The sequence below is a fragment of the Ptychodera flava genome, chromosome 4, assembly GCF_041260155.1.
Source record: "Ptychodera flava strain L36383 chromosome 4, AS_Pfla_20210202, whole genome shotgun sequence".
Lineage (NCBI taxonomy): Eukaryota > Metazoa > Hemichordata > Enteropneusta > Ptychoderidae > Ptychodera > Ptychodera flava.
This window is the reverse complement of record NC_091931.1, coordinates 8191188-8209523: the sequence shown is the minus strand read 5'-3', so window position 1 is coordinate 8209523 and position 18336 is coordinate 8191188. Positions and strand designations below refer to the sequence as shown.

The window sequence follows — 18336 nt, the reverse complement described above, 5'->3', positions numbered from 1 at the left end:
ATTACTACTGCAGTTGGACTCGGATACACTGAATACATTGAATAAATTTGTTTCTATGTATTTATTAAGATTTATCCAACGTAAACTGTAAACAACGTATAGGATTGGTTGACCAAAACAGGTACAAATTACCTACACAAAATCGTAACACATTAACACACTACACAACGAACAAACAGAAAAGCTGAAGTAAAACGAAACAATGAACAAAAAATATTTTTAAAAATGTTTATGTACCTAGCCTTACTAATGCAACGGACTGTTCATCTACAAGTGTTTTGAGGATCAGATGAACTATGAAATTCATTCGTGCAGTGTGGTCAGGAAGTTTTGATGGGCAACGCGGAAAATGTGTAGGGGTGGTCAGCTACTATGTATAGACTTACGATGACTATTGCAAAACTTGGCTTGGGCATAGTTGGAGTCTACGGCTCGAATTAGTAGCTACTGACTCAATAAAATACAGTTGCGTGTTCTACTTTTCTAAAATGCTGTTCATTTTAATAAAAATTAAGTGTAAAAGTTTTGTGACTTGACCTCGTTTTTGTCCATCGGCCCACTCATTCAGTTCAGATAAAAAAAGTGTGTTATATAAGGAGTGGGTGATTAGTCTGTCAACGTAATATTACATATGAACAATCCGGCACTGTCATATGGATTAGTTTACTGGATTCCACAAGAAGTGACAAGAACTGCAACAATCGCAGGCATCAAGATAATCTACACTGTTGGCTTTCTTTCGGTGTTTTTTCAAAAAGGCAATGGCAATGTACGTCGGTAAGTGTCATCGAAGTTTGACGGCAGTTCAGCAGGTTACTAAATTTGCAGCGCGGAGAACACTTCAGCAAAAACACACACGATCAGCAGCGAAGATTGACGCTTTCATTGGTGCCAGGTATGATTATAATTTCAATATTTAATATCCATACACTGTCTACTACCAAGATTCGGCCTTCGGCCTCACACTACGGCCTTTGATCAACTATCCAGGCAACACTGCGAGCACCTGTGGCCAGTGTTCGAAAATAAGGATAAAAAGCTACTGGTCAGAAGGACCAGGAACATTTTTAACACGATTGGAACTAATTTGGGATAATTGGATTTTCATATTTTTCAAATTTCTCAAAAATGTTAAGTGCCCCCTATAGCTGAATGTTGCAATATTACAAATTACTCATAAAACAAGTGTGTAACTTAAAAAGAAAAGCAGATGAGCTTACATTTGCAGATAAAATAGACATTACTTCACCATCCAATTATCCAAAATTAGCTCCAATCGTGTTTTTTAAACTCTAGGTCCTTTGTAAATTGAACTTTTCGGTCCTTCAACGTAAATATGTTTAAGAAGGAAATTGGTCTAAAAGCCGTTCAGATCTATATTTCATGAATGTATCAAAGAAAACTGTCAGTGTTCATAAAATTTGCTTAGGTTATTAAGTACAACTTATGTAAAATTGGCAAACCCTTTGAAAAATTCAATCGGCGGTTCAATTCGGCAGTACGACAAATCTGTGATCGACCGACTTTAGCTTTACGGCTCACCTGGACTCTCGCTTCCATATCTCAATGCACCAACAAAAACCTTGCTGTATACTTTGTTCGACCATGGTCTGGACCTTGGTCCGACTGTCTTTGTTCTCTTCTCTGTGTTTTTTTATTTCCTATATTTTTTACATCAGTAGCAGTGTTTGAATATAACCTCAGTCCCGCCGTCTAAGACCGACTGTTTTCCCCACGTGCGACGAACCGAGCATTTTGACATACGGGTGGTCCTTGTCACCGTCCCAAAATATATATAGATTATTTCTATAGCTTACTATTCTCATAACTAGTCGTTTTTATAAATAAATGTACGTTGTTCCCACTCCCTGCCCCTAACGCTGCAAAGCATCGTGCGAAACATTTGACCTGGTTAGGGCCCACGAGTTCTTGAACTTTCAGTCTCTATCTGCACAACGTATTTCGAAACAGCATGCATCATATTGGTTAAAATCACGCGGCTTCTTTCACTTTTAACCCATCAAAATTACCCTTGCACCGGATTGCCCCCCTCCCCCCCGTCCCACCTAAACATATCCACATTATTGTGGAGATTCCATGACGGCCGCGAAACACCGCCCGAAGCCCCGAAGAGAAACTTTGTCACGATTGTGCTCTCGCTCGTAACTTCGTAAATCACGACAAAAAATGAGAAATTACAAAAATTTATAAAATAAAATCGGAGATTTACAAAGTTTTAGTCAATTCTGAAGTCGATATTCGGTATGATTATGAATTTCGAGAAAATACTCTGTCCTATACTTATCTTCTGTATCTGGTCTTTTAAAAGAAAAGTTTCTTGCCCTGTAGGTTGGCCGATGACCGATGGCAAATTCTTTGCAATGCAACTGTCACTGACAGGTAATGGCGTTGGACTTTGACTAGAGCTAAAATGAGCATGCACGAAAAGTTGTATACTGATACTTCAAACTGCCGATTGAAGTTTAAATAAGTTATCTTGAAAACCTAAGCAAACTTTATGAACACTAACAGTTTTCTTTGATGCTTTATGAATGATGCTATCTATGCACAGTTAGTCAATCACTGTGATTTTTATCCAGATCACTAGATTATGGTCGTTTAAATCATGAAAAAAATCAAAAAAGGAACAATCGTTTGCCGATAATTAGACTTTGACGATTTTGTCATGACGTGTGTTAATGCAAATTTTGCTCTAAGAACTCTTTTGTCGTTTGCACCATCATAAAAGTTGAAATAAAGAGCAGTTTCTTTGTCATTGTCGATTGAATAAACAGCAGGGTCAATTTATTCACAAGCATTCATGAAATATAGATCTGAACGGCTTTGAGACAAATTTTCGTCTAATACATATATATTTAGGTTGAAGTACCGTGAACTTTTACAAAGGACCTGGAGTTTTACCGTGCTCTGGTCCTTCTGACCGGTAGATTTTTATCCTTAACACCGAACTCAATCATTACTATAGTAGAAAATGTCTTTCTCTGTACAGAGTACTCGGAGCGATATAAGTATCATTTTTCACACAAATTATAGCCCAGCTATATGACATAGCTTTCATAATTGCAATAACATTTGGTTAAGTTCAAGTTGCTGGTGTTTACAATTGTCCATCATCATCCATATTTATTTTATGCCATGCTCTTCTTCACCTCATCAATACACTTGAGTATAATATACCGACTGTAAAGCATGAGTGCTTTCAATGTTGACCTGTTATAACAAACACAATCTACATAACAACTAAGTGAACTTATGACAAAGCACAGTCCCTCTTACGATGCAAAACTTATTCATCAGTCAACGATCGACTATTGACCTTACCTTGATCATATTTATTAAAGATTCAGTATATTAAAAGTAGTGTACCCGAGTCATACTTAATATTGACTACAAACCAATATAGATTGTATTGTCACAAAAGTGTAATAAGTATGTATAGCTAATGTCATGATATAACAAAAGTGAAAGTTGAAATGCATTTATCATTCACAAGTGACGTTCCAGTACCCTTGCATCAGCTGTTGATACATATCACACACTTTTATTAGCCATAATCCACAGCACTCAATTCCCAATTATTCATATTATAGTTTTTGTCATTTCCATCATGACAAAATTTCACGATAACATATTAGCATTTTCAATCCATATTTGCCCTCAGTCCTTTCATATTTTGGGTTCTTAGCGGTGGGTCAAGTTACGTTCATCCTGCCTGGTGTGATTTATGAATTTTGAGTCCTTATTTACTATTCTGCGGGACAAATGACAATGTGGGACAATTACAATTTTTTCAGTCCATATTAGCCCCGCAGGGGGTGAAAACAGACATTTTTGGAGTCAATATTTGCCTCGCAAGGTGAATTATTATGTGGCAGCAAACGACGGGGCTTTTACAGTTTTCGAGTTCTTATTTGTCCTGCTGCGGAGTAAATTATGATTTTTCCGTCCTTATTTGCCATGTCACTGGGTGAATTTAGTTCTTGCCTTTAGTTCTTACCTTTTTTAAATTTTGATTCTTATTGGCAAAAATTGGCATAAAAAACTGACATTCACATATCGCTCACTTTAAAGATTTTTATTTTTATTGGAATTATTCAGCCAAACGGAACAGAAGTTAAACGCCCAGAGTTATGCATACACCGCCAGCAATGAACCCCTGATAGGACAGACTGTTGGAAAAATTATCGACCGGACAACTGAAAAATGTCCAGACAGGACAGCAGTTGTATTCCCTCAACAGGTCATCAGGAAAACATATGAGGAATTCAGGCAAGAGGTAAGTGGTATTGTAGTCCAGCATTACCGATCCTGCCTGGACTTTGCTGGGAGGAAACACACCTGTAAACACTGCCTCATACCAAAATATTGCCTCTCAGATTATTGCTTCATGATGACATGCACGCTAAATATCTCTTAATGCCAAAAATTGACAATACTCTTGTCAGCCAGCTTAGAAACAGTGGCTAGTAGGTACAGCCACAGATCCTTCTGGGGTCTGAGCCACAGGTCCGTGGGGTTGCCGTGTAGTATACATAGAGAGACCACTTCTCTCTATGTATACTACACGGCAACTCCACGGACCTGTGGTCTGAGCCTGTACCTACCAGCCTTGAAGCAATGCTTGCACTGATAGGTACAAGCATTGCACTGGTACATATAGGTACTAGCATAGACCTTTGTCTATCATGGTACAAACCATTCACTACCGGTATGTACAGTCATCGGAATTGGCTTCGGAAGATAAGACATTCCCTAACTTCGGGTAGAATGTGCATCTGGGACAGATATATGGACTCTCAAACTTTTGCAATTTTTTTTCTAATCTACAATTTGTAGGGGTTCAGTTTAAAGCTCATGGTGTAAGAAAAATTTTCACCATCTTAGTTTTTTCAAAAATCCAAAATGTTGTTTTCCTCAATAGGTTAACACAGGGTCGGCGACCATTTTGAATTTCAAATATGGGTAATTTGTTCCTGTAGTAACGAAATTTGCGCAGTGACCCACGATTTTTATTCTTGATTTTTGAAACAGTGTGGTTGAGATTTTTCGTGATGAAAGCTTGAACAAAAGTTAGGTCTTTCACTTTCGAGCCGCATACTATCGTACTACCTTAATAAGACACAACCACCAGTAATACTGACAGGCGACGGGTACAGACTGTACTATTACAAAATGTTGTTAATGTAGGAAATTATGATTTTCTGATATGTCACAACTTTTTAATGTAGCTGCAGTTTCCATTTTGACCTGTACATGAAGGGGGTGTCATCTATCAGAACATCTGTAAAGATTTTTCTGAAATGAGCATGGCTACGAATTGTAATAATTTTGGCCAAGGACACTAATCAATGGTCCCTGTCGGCTAAATGAGAGCAAAGCTCATTTTCAGCTCCAGTATCAATGCAATAATATTGAAGTTGACATCTATTTTTTCCCAATAATTACTAACTTTTGTCTCATACCCCCTATTTATTAGCTAGTGCTTGTCTTTGATTTCTCAGTTTCAATGAATGGACTAATGCAGATATGTATAAATAATGATTAAATCAACTCTGAAAGAATTTTCATTTGACTGAAGAATTCACGATTTCTACATTAACTGATCTGCAGATTGACAGACTTGCAGCTGGTCTGCTAGCCATTGGTATAAAGAGAGGAGATAGAGTCGGAATGTGGTCTCCAAATCGCTTTGAATGGGTGTTAACACAGTATGCAACAAGTCGTATTGGTGCCATTCAAGTCAATATAAACCCAGCATATAGACCTAAGGAGTTGGAGTATGTCTTAAACAAGGTATATCATTATCTTTCAATCTGTAATACTCATAAACGTCCATACACATGTGATGCATCAATGTTGTCATTTTTCAACGCTCTTCTATTTATAGATAACAGACAAGAAACGCTATCTCGTAGTGTCACTGATGCGTCGATCAATCAAATGTAAAAAGTACAGTAGATGTGAGAAGCGCGAAGCCCCTTTCACGCAACCTGTTGTTCCTATTTATCGTTCAAATTTCTTTACAGCGAATATGACAAATGCAATTGTAATATCTTAGAACTTTCAAGCCATTCTTCATCAGGGATTGATATTTTCCAATTGTTTTCCGTATGGTTTGTGGCCGACCTACATGGATGTACAGAAGAATGGGTGAAACGGGGTAAAGGGAAATTTACAAATTTATACACCACGAAATTATTTACTGAAACACGATTGGAACTAATTTGGGATAATTGGATCTTCATATTTTTCAAATTTCTCAAAAGTGTTAGGCGCCCTATAGCTGAATGTTACAATATTACAAATTACTCATTAAAACAACTTAAAAGAGAAGCAGATGAGATTATATTTGCAGATTAAATCGACATTTACTTCACCATCCAATTATCCCAAATTAGTTCCGATCGTGCTTGAATGTGATAATGCTATCAAAAGATAGATAAATCATAGACCAGGACTCACCGTGTCTCTCACAGTACGACAGAAATTATGAAAACATGCGAAGTCAACACATACCCGTTTGTCTCACTCAACATTAACAACATTGTAGTAACTTAACCGCAGGCAACGATGAAACATTAATTGCCAATGTGATTGAAGTGATGTGCACAAAAACTTCTGTTATATTTATGCGACAGTATACATACTATCACAACGTCTTGTACGCCTGCAGCTGTACGTGTTGCTGAAAAGCCACCTTTGAAGTCTGAATATCAAATTGGTGATGGCACTAAGTAGTGCTTTACACCGAACGTACGCCGTTTCAGAAGACTTGTTCTGCTTCAACAAATTAACTTGTCCCATGTTGGTATTTTGCGTGCCTTCATTAATGGTCTCTGTTCATCAGCTCAGGTATTTTGATGCCACCATTTACAACTGAGAATGAATCACGTGGGCATGCACTCCAAGACCATAGGCCATAAGAAGATTGGGGGGGGGGGGTTCTGGGCTGCTAAAACATACCACAGACAAGGAGACGACCATGACAACAAACGGCGTGCCGCGTTTCTAGTCCGTTTTCCCCTTGTCTGTGACCAGGCTGGGTGTATATTAGATTCACGGCACAGTATGTACCTGACCATGATAAATTTTAAGCATGTAATGCCATTTCAACAGGTTGGATGTAAAGCAATAATATCGGATCAAAGTTTCAAGAGGCAAGATTACTATGCAATGCTGAGAGAAATTTGTCCTGAACTTGAAAAGTCTTATCCTGGTGAAATCAACAGCAAAAAGTGAGTAAAATGTACAGTTACTGTTGCTAATGATCTCATCACAACAGAGGATCTGCTGTAAGGTGAGAAAAATATCTACTTAGTATGGTATCTAGGAAATCAAGGACAGATGTCTGAAAACGGTACTTTGTAGGGGTACTTAGTATATGTATATGTCTGCCATTTCTCGACATGAACATGCTGTTCCAAAGAGATCAATTGTTGAACCTTTTCTGTGTAAAATGTCCATGATTTTGTTTTTGAGTAGAATATTCTTATGTTATACCTCTCCCATTCAGCAAAATACAATCTTATGCTTGATTTCCATGGCTGTTATTCTTCAATATCCTTGAAAGACAACACTGCTAAGTATATGTTTCACTCAAATACTAATCCAATATATTGTGAACAACCTTGTATTTTTGTTCAACAGTTTACCCAGTTTGAAGACTGTGATAATGCTTGGTGAAGGACATTTCCCAGGGACTTACATGTTTGATGACATCCTTGACGCACCCAGCAATGAACATTTTGTTGAAGTAGAAGCACTCCAAAATATATTGCAGTTTGATGACCCTATTAATATTCAGTTCACCTCAGTGAGTGCTATACCACAGTTGCAATAGTAAAATATGCATTTCAATCAATATCGCCTGTAAAGACAGTAACAATTTTCAATTGCAAATATTCGATGGAGATGTGGCTCACACCATCTTCCACAAGTACACTTCCATTCAGTTCCCCCTCTAGTCTATGTACATTGATATTTAATGTGGAAAAATATTTTGTTTGGAATGTGAATTGGCGACATTTTTGGACTTGCAGAACAAGTTTTCAGAGAGATTCGGCAAAGCTGGGGCGACTAATACTGTTCAGTATGTTATAGGTGTTATTTGTGTTAACGCCAGTGTAATTTTAGTATACCCTATTCACAGTCCCCTGTGCAATATTGTTGTTTATGTATTTTGTCTGTTTTTTATGCAGGGTACAACAGGATTACCAAAAGGAGTTACTTTGTCACATCACAACATTATTAATAACGCAAATCTTGTTGGTAGGGCTATGAGGTACCATACCAAGGTGTGTATTTTTACTCTGGGTAAAGAGGGCATGCATTCATGTAATTTGACGCTAAAAATTAATCATAAAAGCAGAATATTACATTGCACTTACCTCTATGGCACAATTATACTGTAGAAGGAAATAAACAGGACTCTTTTATATACATCGAATTGTTACGTTCAACTCATTTATTTTCTTGAGAAATATAGCACTGTTTCCTTGTCTCTGAAAACAATCCCCTTGCATGTATTCTAAAATCCCTTTTGGGATGAAAAATCGTTCGATAGAAATAAATGGAAACAAATCCAAATATCTCCTGTTAGTTTACTAAACTGCATACATGTATCATGATCAGAAATAGTCTGAAAGAATAATCTTTATACTCATCTTGAAACATAAAGCATTGGCAGTCAACACATGAACTCTTCCAGTTTGTATTGGGTCTATGGTGGAATTAATTCTTCTTGCTATTTCATCTTTGTTTTTCTTTGAATCTACACAAGATTATACCTATCCACGTATCAAAGTACAACAAGTTTGGTCAATTTTATAGAATAGTCAGATTCCCCATAATCATTGTCCTTTCGTGTTCTTCTCCCCAGCATCATATAATCGGTGTTCCTGTGCCATTGTATCATTGCTTTGCTATGGTCCTTGGTAGTCTATCTGGTCTAATACACGCCTCAACTGTCGTATATCCATCTCTGTCATTTGAACCCCTGGCATCACTTCAGGCAATAGCCAAAGAAAGGTAAGTCACCAGAGGTAATAGCCAATGAGATCTAAGAATTGATAGGTCATTAGATGCAGCAGCCAATAGGAGATAAGCAGTCTGAAGTAGTGTCTTAGAAACGATCACGTGTCGTCGGTATATAAATGACAAATGTACTCGTTTCCTGTTATATTTTGACATTTTGAGTAATATTGTGGTATCGAAGGGGAACGCCGATTCATTTCATATCATTTCCTATTTCCTGAATGCCCTCTACACAGTAGCTAAAACGTAAGTGATGAAATCGACACAAGTACCGGTAAAATAAGGAAACAAACAACAAAAGGAAGAAAATAGTCATTCATATATTGCAAAATTTTTCGTGAAGAATATGTTTGTTCAATGTCGAACACTTTTCTGAGGAACTTTCAGCATACTTGTCGAACTGGGTGATGTGCAAGCAATATTTATATAAACTAGCTGTCTTCATACAGACACTGAGTAACTTTAATTCATACTCTTTTTCCATGGTGACTACGCAAGGATAACGTCAGTGTATGGCACTCCAACGATGTTTATAGATATGTTAAACCATCCAGATTTTGATAAGTTTGATATGTCGAGCCTGTCTACTGGATTAATGGGAGGGTCACCATGTCCCATAGAAGTAATGAATCAAGCTATTAATAAAATGAATACAAAGGACATTAATGTGAGTATAACAATTACTTACTTCCTATCAATTGTTAGAGTATTAGAATGGTGAGTTCTGTCTTTTCATGTTGTGACAGGCAAGAATTTTCATTCATTTCAACATGTATGGTCTCCGTTGCCTTTCTTTTGTCCCTTTGAATACCTCGTTAAAGGGAGGTGAAGTTCAGTTTTACATTATTGGTACATTTGGATGCAAAGTTGTTTCATTTAACGCTTTAATAGTTTCTTGTCCATTTTTGGTTTAGATTTGTTATGGTGCAACAGAGACAAGTCCAATAAGTTTTCAGACAAATGAAGAGGACCCTGTTGAAGTTCGTGTCTCTACAATTGGCAGACCCTTGGCACATACAGAGGTATGTAATATATGTAAAGGTGCCACAATATATATATCAGTGTTTCTATTTATATACAATTTATGCATTGTATTTAGATTACCTTCACAATACACAAAATAACACAATTAGTGTCATTAATTGTTAACATATTGTTTACTGTGCAAAAATTAATTTAAGGGGGCGCTGCACCCAACACAGCATATTTTGGCCAAAAATAACTTTTTGGCAAATATTTATTCAACTTTAATACATTTGCTAACCCAAGATTAAAATATTAGTTGGGTTCACCTTGTAGCTTGTCAAGCAGTCGAACGTCGCGTGATAAAGAAGTGTTAATTTATGCAAATTTATGCTAATCTCCCGATTTCCTGGCTTCTTTTTCCTCCCAATTTCGAAATTTAGAATTTAACTCCTCTCTGGCTGGGTCAAATTATATTCTTTAAATGCTATATAACAAAACGACTATTTTGGTTGGCAATAAAATTCTTACATTTTGAAAAAGAGGCATTTTAATTTTGCTTATTATGATTTTAATCAGTTTTTTTGAGTGTAAGTCTTTAAACCCCTGCCATTTTAGAATGAAGATAGATAATGCCAAATAAAATAGTAGTTCTTTTCTACATACACTCTTCTTTCAGTGAAATATTACATTTCAGAAAATAGCATCAAGTTTTTGACTTAAATTAATTTTTTTCATTAATACCAAAATTTAGGGTTTTTTACCCCAAATATACACCCACTTCATCCTTTGAGCAAACTGCTGCTACCAGACTAAACTTTAGAGTCTCTGCTTTTTAAAAATATATAGCATGAGGGGTTTTCCTTGTCATCTTTGATGAGAAATATTGCTTTGAAAAAAACTGTGTTGGCAACATGCAGCTCCACCTTAAAAAATGAATCACTAATAATAATACGTTGCAATTTTTGAGAGATGTGTTCTATTCAAATACATTTGGAAGTGATACATAAAAACCATTTTTGCATGACTATATAAATACAAACATATTTGTAAACTTAAATATATATATATATATATATATATATATATATATATATATATATATATCGGATGAATGTTTTTACACACGTCTACTGATCTGGTTGTAAATTTTCCGTTTATTCCTTTGGTAATGTTGACAAAATGTTTCGTCCTAAAAGTAGGACTTCATCAGGTGAAAGGATGTCTACAAAAGAAAATACAGACAAAAAACACAGAATGAAATAAGACTAGTTCATCATTTATTTAGGTTTAATAACCTCATCCATCTTTATCAAATGTTGAACATAATTTACAAGTTTAGTGAGTTAACAATAGGTATAGAGTGTGACGATGCTTACCGTTTATGTTTGGTGCAGATGCAAAGTGGCCATTGAAAATTGGCGCTAATGGTCATTCATAGATCTGAGGGCGCTGTGAGCAACTGTTATTTAAATTGTTTGTCGTTTAAATGGTGAGGCGTTGGGTGATGTCCACAATTTTGAAATCCAGATGGAATCTCTTTTCCTGCTAAGCACGTTTTGTTCACTTATTTTGACAATCCCAATAGTTGAAACGTCATGAATTATGTGTTGATTTTGATTGAAGTGAATTGCCTCTGGAGTGTTTAGTTTATTATAAGTTTTATCGTTGATATAAGGTTATTGAACCTAAGGCGAAATTCTGTTTTAGCACAGTCCCTCCACCAAACTGTGGTTTTAGTTAATCCTACATAATCTTTTTTGCATCTCTGGAATATAATTAGATAGATGGATTTGCAGGTAATGTTATGTTTGAAGGTGTAAATTGCATTTATTGCATGACTTTGAATTCGCGTAGCATTAGTGGAGTATTTACGAAATAACCTCTGTCAGAAGTGTATTTGTAGAACCCCGCTGGAAGTGTGGAGTGTTGTATATCGCTATGGACCAAAAGGTCGCACAGATAATGACTCCGCCGATGAGCTATTATTGGTGGATTTGCGATTGCAGTTTTGCAGCAAGTTGATTTGCGGATTAAATGTTCTCACTAATAATGATATACAGTCCTACACCTGTGCACCATGTGGCATTGCCCTTGTATACAACTGCATTTTGTGTTGACTGATCTGAATACATGCTGTTTCAGGCAAAAGTAATTGATCCAGAGACGGGTGATATTGTTGATGTGGAAAAACCTGGAGAGCTCTGCGTACGAGGAATTTCAACAATGCTTGGATACTGGGATGATGAAAAGAAGACGCAAGACGTTGTAGGAAAAGATAGATGGTACCACACAGGGTAAGGAATACCATGGTTGTACGACTTGACGCAAACACCTACTGACAAATTCAGTAGTAGTTTTCTTGTTTAAGAGCAGCGGTTTGTAAATTTATTTGACTATTAACATAGCAAAGGGGATCAAGGAAGCATGATGGTTTCTCAGTGTGAAATCAAACACTTACCTGTCATTTAAGCCACGTCTTTATTCCTCCTTGATCCTGATTCCTGAGTCATATCCCACTGTTATCCTCTTAACCTGCTTCATTGAATCATATTAAGTATGTCATGTGAGTGCGCTTTTGAAATCGTGTCTCCCCGATCCAAGTGTACATTATATCTACTTTCGGATACGTAAGTTTTCCAGCATTATCAACAATCTTTACTGCAATTGACTGCCATTCTTACTCCATAAACCAAGGAAACTTCTGCTTTCTTGTAATGTAAAATACATTTTTTGTAATCTACAATATATTTCTAGAAATGTTATTCATCTCCACTTCCCGTATATACGTCTAGTCCTGAAAATACCAAGATTTTTTATAGGACCTTTCCATAGCTTTCTCATCAATGGAACTTACTAGAATAATGTTGACACATAAAACTTCACTTTGTTCGTCAATCATGATGACTCTTTTAAACCGTCAGGAATTACATTGAGCAAATTAAGGTAAGACGCGCATCGGGGACAGATATTCTGACTCTACAAAGCTTTGCAATTCTTTTCTGATATACCACTTGTGAGGGTTCATTTTAATGCTCTTGGCGTAAAAAAATTCACCTTCTTAGTTTTTCGAAATTTGAAAATGTTATTTTTCTCAATAGAGTTAACACAGGCATGGCGGCCATTTTTAATTATCAAATACCGGTAAATAAATCTTGGGTTATTTGTTTCTTTAGTGCCAAAATTTGCACGGTGACCCCCGATTTTTATTCTTAATTTTGAAAGAGAATAGTTGAGAGATTCCTTAAGGAAAATTTGAGCAGAAATTTAAGTATTTTACTTTCGAGATGCATACTACCTTAATGCAATGAGACGCTCTTGAATGTTGTCAGGGATATTGCTATGATGGATGACAATGGTTATGTCAGAATTGTTGGAAGAATGAAAGATATGATAATCAGAGGCGGTGAGAATATCTATCCCGTGGAAGTGGAAGAGTTTCTGTACACACATCCCAAGATTGAAGACGTCCAGGTAAGACATTTCCTTTGGCAATAATATGAACTCTGCATCATGATTCTCATCAGGCAGAGTTTAGTCACTCGAGTGAAGACCAATATTTTATGGAAGATTATTTCATGGAATTTTTTTCAAAATCAAGCCACGTACGTGAAACATGTTGTCATAGGCACCTCACTTATAGAACACATCTCTGTTAGGGACAGCGAATCGTTACAAGTTTAAAAGAATTCGAATTCTGCTTGATTTGTCTAGTGAGGACACTTTTGCTATTCCTACATTGTATGGATGTCTCCTACAGACTTGTGAAAACTATGATGCTTTTGCCTAGAATGTTAATGTTGGTCTTCATGGGATCCACAACTTGTACTCAGATTTTTGACTGCATTTCTAATTATCAAGGTAATTGGTGTACCTGATGAGAGAATGGGAGAAGAGCTCTGTGCATGGATTAAACTGAAATCAGCCCAAACGGCAGATGCCAATGAAATTAAAGACTTTTGTCGAGGACAGGTAAGGCGGGGTTTCTGTAATCGTTTGGAGTTCTCTTGACCATATTTAACCAATAAAGGCACAGGAAGACTTTTTATTTATGAATGCACGAGAGTTGGATTTATAAAGCCATGTATCCTTTGCAGAACGTGACTCCAGTCAAATCACACCGTCTGCTTATTGTTAAATGATTAAACCTGTACAAAGAGAGAAGGGAGTCCTAAAGATATATATTTCATAAGCTGGTAGATAAATACAATATCTCTCTTCGACAAATGATCACTGATGGCATCGGTGACATTGGGCCTTAGTTAGTAACCACTACATATCTGACTTACAGATTGATATATGGCGGATGCCACATGTGGGGCAGGATGCACTTACTATTTTCGAAACACCTGACATATCACTTCTTGGTCTTTTGGCCAGAGGTCCATATATCTTTCTTTCATGAATTTGACTTTGTTTGTACCGTCTATTTACTGTCTGTTCTGTGCTGTTTTGTGTCTATGTTTACAACTATTGTCTTACAAATTTTGACCTAGTGTTATTGGATTATGGATTGGTATGATTGCGATTATTTTTCAGACATGTGAACAAGTAATTCTTTAGCTGAAAGATTCATAAAACATTGTGAAATTTTGCACTAAAGTTTTGATGTGAAAAATTACAGCATGCGCACTCAAAGGATTAAGTTCAGTTTTTCATACTGCCTTTTTGATACATTGAAGGGTCTCTTTTTTCAAAGAAATGCGCGACTGCAGTGCCTGATCACATGTAGTTAATAAAAAGATGCAAACTTTCTCATCCTTTTTAGTCAAATAGCTGTTGGTTTGATGAACATCCTGCCTTTTCGTATGTAGCCTGAAATTGCTAGTGCACTTCTTGTATCCAAGGCCTTCACTTACATACCACATTTTCTTCTTCCGTTCCCAGATTGCTCATTTCAAAATACCGCGTTACATTTGTTTTGTGAAATCGTTTCCTCTTACTGTCACTGGTAAAGTACAGAAGTACATCATGAGACAAGAATCACTTGGAATGCTTGGATTGGACAAGAATATGTAATCAGTATGTGCAAAGTCCTCATCATAAGAAGTGAATTGTATGGTGTTAGAATCAACACCACAGAGAACAGTTCTGAATGCAAGACTAGCTACGCTGAAATTTTAAAATATCTTCCAAAGAAATTACACACTATTATTTTTTGAAAGTACATTTAAATAAGGATAAATTTATAACCAGTATTTAATTGGCATTAATTGGCATTAGTCCTTATTCTTATTTTATAGGCTGCTGTCAATTTAAGCAATAACACAGGCGTGTATACACAAGATTTTGGTACAATTCATGACATATAGCACGAGCTGATAGGCTAGTTCTACCGTATATTGAGCACATTGTACGTACCACTATAGTGATATCTAACTGCAGTTAGGGTTGTTAATCAAATGAACAGCAGCTACCGTAGGCTATTGCTATTATAATATATCAACTTGTGTGCCTGTGTCATCGTATTGGGGCTGTATTCTCGTCACTTTAAGCCCCAAATGCTGAAAGCGAACATCTGAGAGATCTAATGTCGGAAATTCAGCACCTCTGAGACCGAGCATTTTTACCCACTGAAGCAGATAACAAAAAATGGCAGTGCAAGTATTGCAAACTGCCAAAAGTACAGTGAAGCATTTCTAAAACGAGAATGAAAAAGTCTACACCTGCGTTTTCAAAATCCTTATTATTAAATGAACCATTTAAAAGCAATCTAAGCAAAATATCCTCCCTTTATTGGTTTCCGCATTAAGCATCTATGCTGGTTTAGGGGCCAGTTTTAGCACTGCTAAAACAGTATTTTAGCATCAGTGGAATGAGTTCTCGTCCGGTCAGAGTGGCGCATGATATAATAGATTGTACTTGTATTGTAATTGCTTCAGAACTTATCAAATGTAGACCCTTGAACATGATTTTTTTGCTTTCACAATCCATTACCAACATGTACAGAAAACCGGCCAATTTTTAATGGATAAAAATGACTCAAAGACACACTTCTGGGAATAGAAATACTATTATGCATTGTTGCCATGAAACATATTTTGTCATACCCAAGTGGTGTACATGCAGTATGGCACCATACTATAAATGGTACTTTCCTACCTGTTTTCCTGTCTACATGTCCTCGCCAACCATTGAAAATAATTAAAGTTTTACTTGCATGTAGGTGGACAGGTCGGATTGGTGCTTGTGGGAATATCTCTCGTAATTTATAATCATCTTCACAGATCATGAAATTGATATATGCAAACAACACAAATCTTGATACATTAATGATAATCCTTCTTAGAAAATAAATCAAGATATTATGGTAGCTTTAACAAGCACTATTCTTGGAAATTTATGATAAATATGACATATATTTACACTTACCTATATAAACACTGCAACTTATATTTATGACGGTTACCCTGAAAGGTATTTTGTGTCCTAGGTTGTATGGTTTAGGGTAGTGACGTTATTAGGGTCCCCTGACTCCCTCTGCTGTCAACCAAGGGAACCAAAATACTTTTCTTGGCCATACAGGTTTATCATATAGAGTAAGTCCTTTTTTAACATTGAAAAATATTGAATTTTTGCACATTTGTAATGTACAAGCACAGTGCAATATCCTTTGTTTTCGAAGGATGCTGCTGCAGCCGCATCGCTTTGTGGATTGATATTCTTCCCGTGTCATTTGTCTCACATTCGTAGTATCTCTTTGTAGACAATTAAAGCTATGCATTGTTATCACTTCTGGAGAGCGTTCTATTCACTCTGACTTGAGGTGAACTCCCAAAATATAATCAATTATCCATATGAATGTTTGACGTATTATATATCATCCAAATAGCTTTGAAGTAAGAGTTCAACCTTCTGATGACAGCTTTTCAACTATATGCTTTGTTAACTTACGGTCGACTGACTAGGCAGGAAGGAGTATGATGTGAAAATTATTGCATAGATTTGAGGGCGCTTTCTCTGATAACATTGATTTAGGATGCAAGTCAAGGTGTATGATACGCATCCTAAGTAGTTCACTGGAATGAAGCTTTGCAAAAGAATAGCTTTTTTGCACGATGATTACCTACTTTGCATTGGTAAGATAGGAACCTTCTTGCCATAACATCAACACACAACTTGAAAAATTTTTAGGTCTAGAGTAGAATAGACGTCGACTGAAAATCGATTACTCGAGTTCTGTAGATTAGTGTATATTCATGAAGAGTATGGTAATTTATTTTGTCACAACAAATGACTTGAGAATTCCAAGTTGTATGAAGTGGATCATACAAGAAAATGAAGGGAACAGTTTACTTGAACAGAGCTAGTATAGATTTCCAAAAAAAGTTGAGAAAAATATGATAATATAGCTTTGAAAGACAAAAAAATGGGGAAAAGATGACACCTGTGATGTATTGTTTCAGGAGAAGAACAGAGTGTATAAAGAGACATGAGCAGAAGCCAGCACAGATTATGTAGCGTTACCTTCTATAGATACATGGTGCTTACCGTAAAAGTCTTTATGTGTTATCTTTTGTCTGAGGCTATACTCATAGGTATGTTTTCGAATACTGAAAAGGACAATGAAAATGTGTCCAGTGTTACCATTACACAGGGTTATATACGAACTGGGTGCAAATGAAGTGTTTCCACAGAAAATGTCAGTGTTTAAACTAGCAAAATGATTCTTCACCAGTAAATGTAAATTGAGAGAGTACATCAAAAGTTGGTGGCTTTGCTCTATTTTGCTATTTCTGACATTTTAATGAAAGTTTTAATACTTCATTTTATACAGTCTTTTTACTGAATCTCCATGCTTGAAGGCCATTTATTTCTCAAGCAACTATTGGGAAGAATTTACATACAAATTTCATGGATACATTTTAGAGATAGTAATTTGGAGTATATCGTTTATAGAATGAGGAATGTCTTTATATATGTCTTCATATAAATGGAATCATTATGGTACTTTCAAGCGTTGTATCCTGATACTCTTTATTTATTGACAATGAAGAATATACTTGGAACACGATTGGAACTAATTTGGGATAATTGGATTTTCATATTTTGCAAATTTCTCAAAAGTGTTCGGTGCCATACAGCTGAATGTTGCAATATTGCAAGTTACTCATACAAACAAGTGTGTAATATAAAAAGTAAAACAGATGAGGTCACTTTTGTAGATGACATCGACATTACTTCACCATCCAATTATCCCAAATTAGTTCCAATCGTGTTTTGGACATTTGTCATTAGCTTTGGAATGCAGGCAGGAAAGGTTTTGGGTAGAGCTAAGATCACATAGAAAAGATATTTCCTACTTCAGCTTGGTCCACT

The 18336-nt window shown here is 36.2% G+C and overlaps 1 protein-coding gene across 1 annotated transcript; it reads left to right on the top strand.

Annotated features, from left to right (window-relative positions):
• The first annotated feature begins 642 nt into the window (after nt 1–642).
• Nucleotides 643–17974, top strand: LOC139130813 (medium-chain acyl-CoA ligase ACSF2, mitochondrial-like). Its single transcript, XM_070696610.1, has 13 exons — nt 643–895; nt 4120–4297; nt 5632–5814; nt 7138–7256; nt 7669–7834; nt 8220–8315; nt 8900–9048; nt 9553–9721; nt 9969–10076; nt 12163–12314; nt 13350–13491; nt 13879–13989; nt 14905–17974. The coding sequence occupies exons 1-13, from the start codon at nt 762–764 to the stop codon at nt 15034–15036; spliced, it is 1839 nt and encodes a 612-aa protein (XP_070552711.1). The 5' UTR covers nt 643–761; the 3' UTR covers nt 15037–17974.
• The last annotated feature ends 362 nt before the right edge of the window (nt 17975–18336 follow it).

What these genes read in the sequence shown, in the direction of transcription:
- LOC139130813 (XM_070696610.1), top strand. Translation starts at nt 762, where the DNA reads ATGGCAATGTACGTCGGTAAGTGTCATCGAAGTTTGACGGCAGTTCAG. An exon ending in CCAAGATTGAAGACGTCCAG is followed by an intron (nt 13,492 to 13,878) that starts GTAAGACATTTC and finishes CTAATTATCAAG; the next exon opens with GTAATTGGTGTACCTGATGA. An exon ending in AAGACTTTTGTCGAGGACAG is followed by an intron (nt 13,990 to 14,904) that starts GTAAGGCGGGGT and finishes TTCCGTTCCCAG; the next exon opens with ATTGCTCATTTCAAAATACC.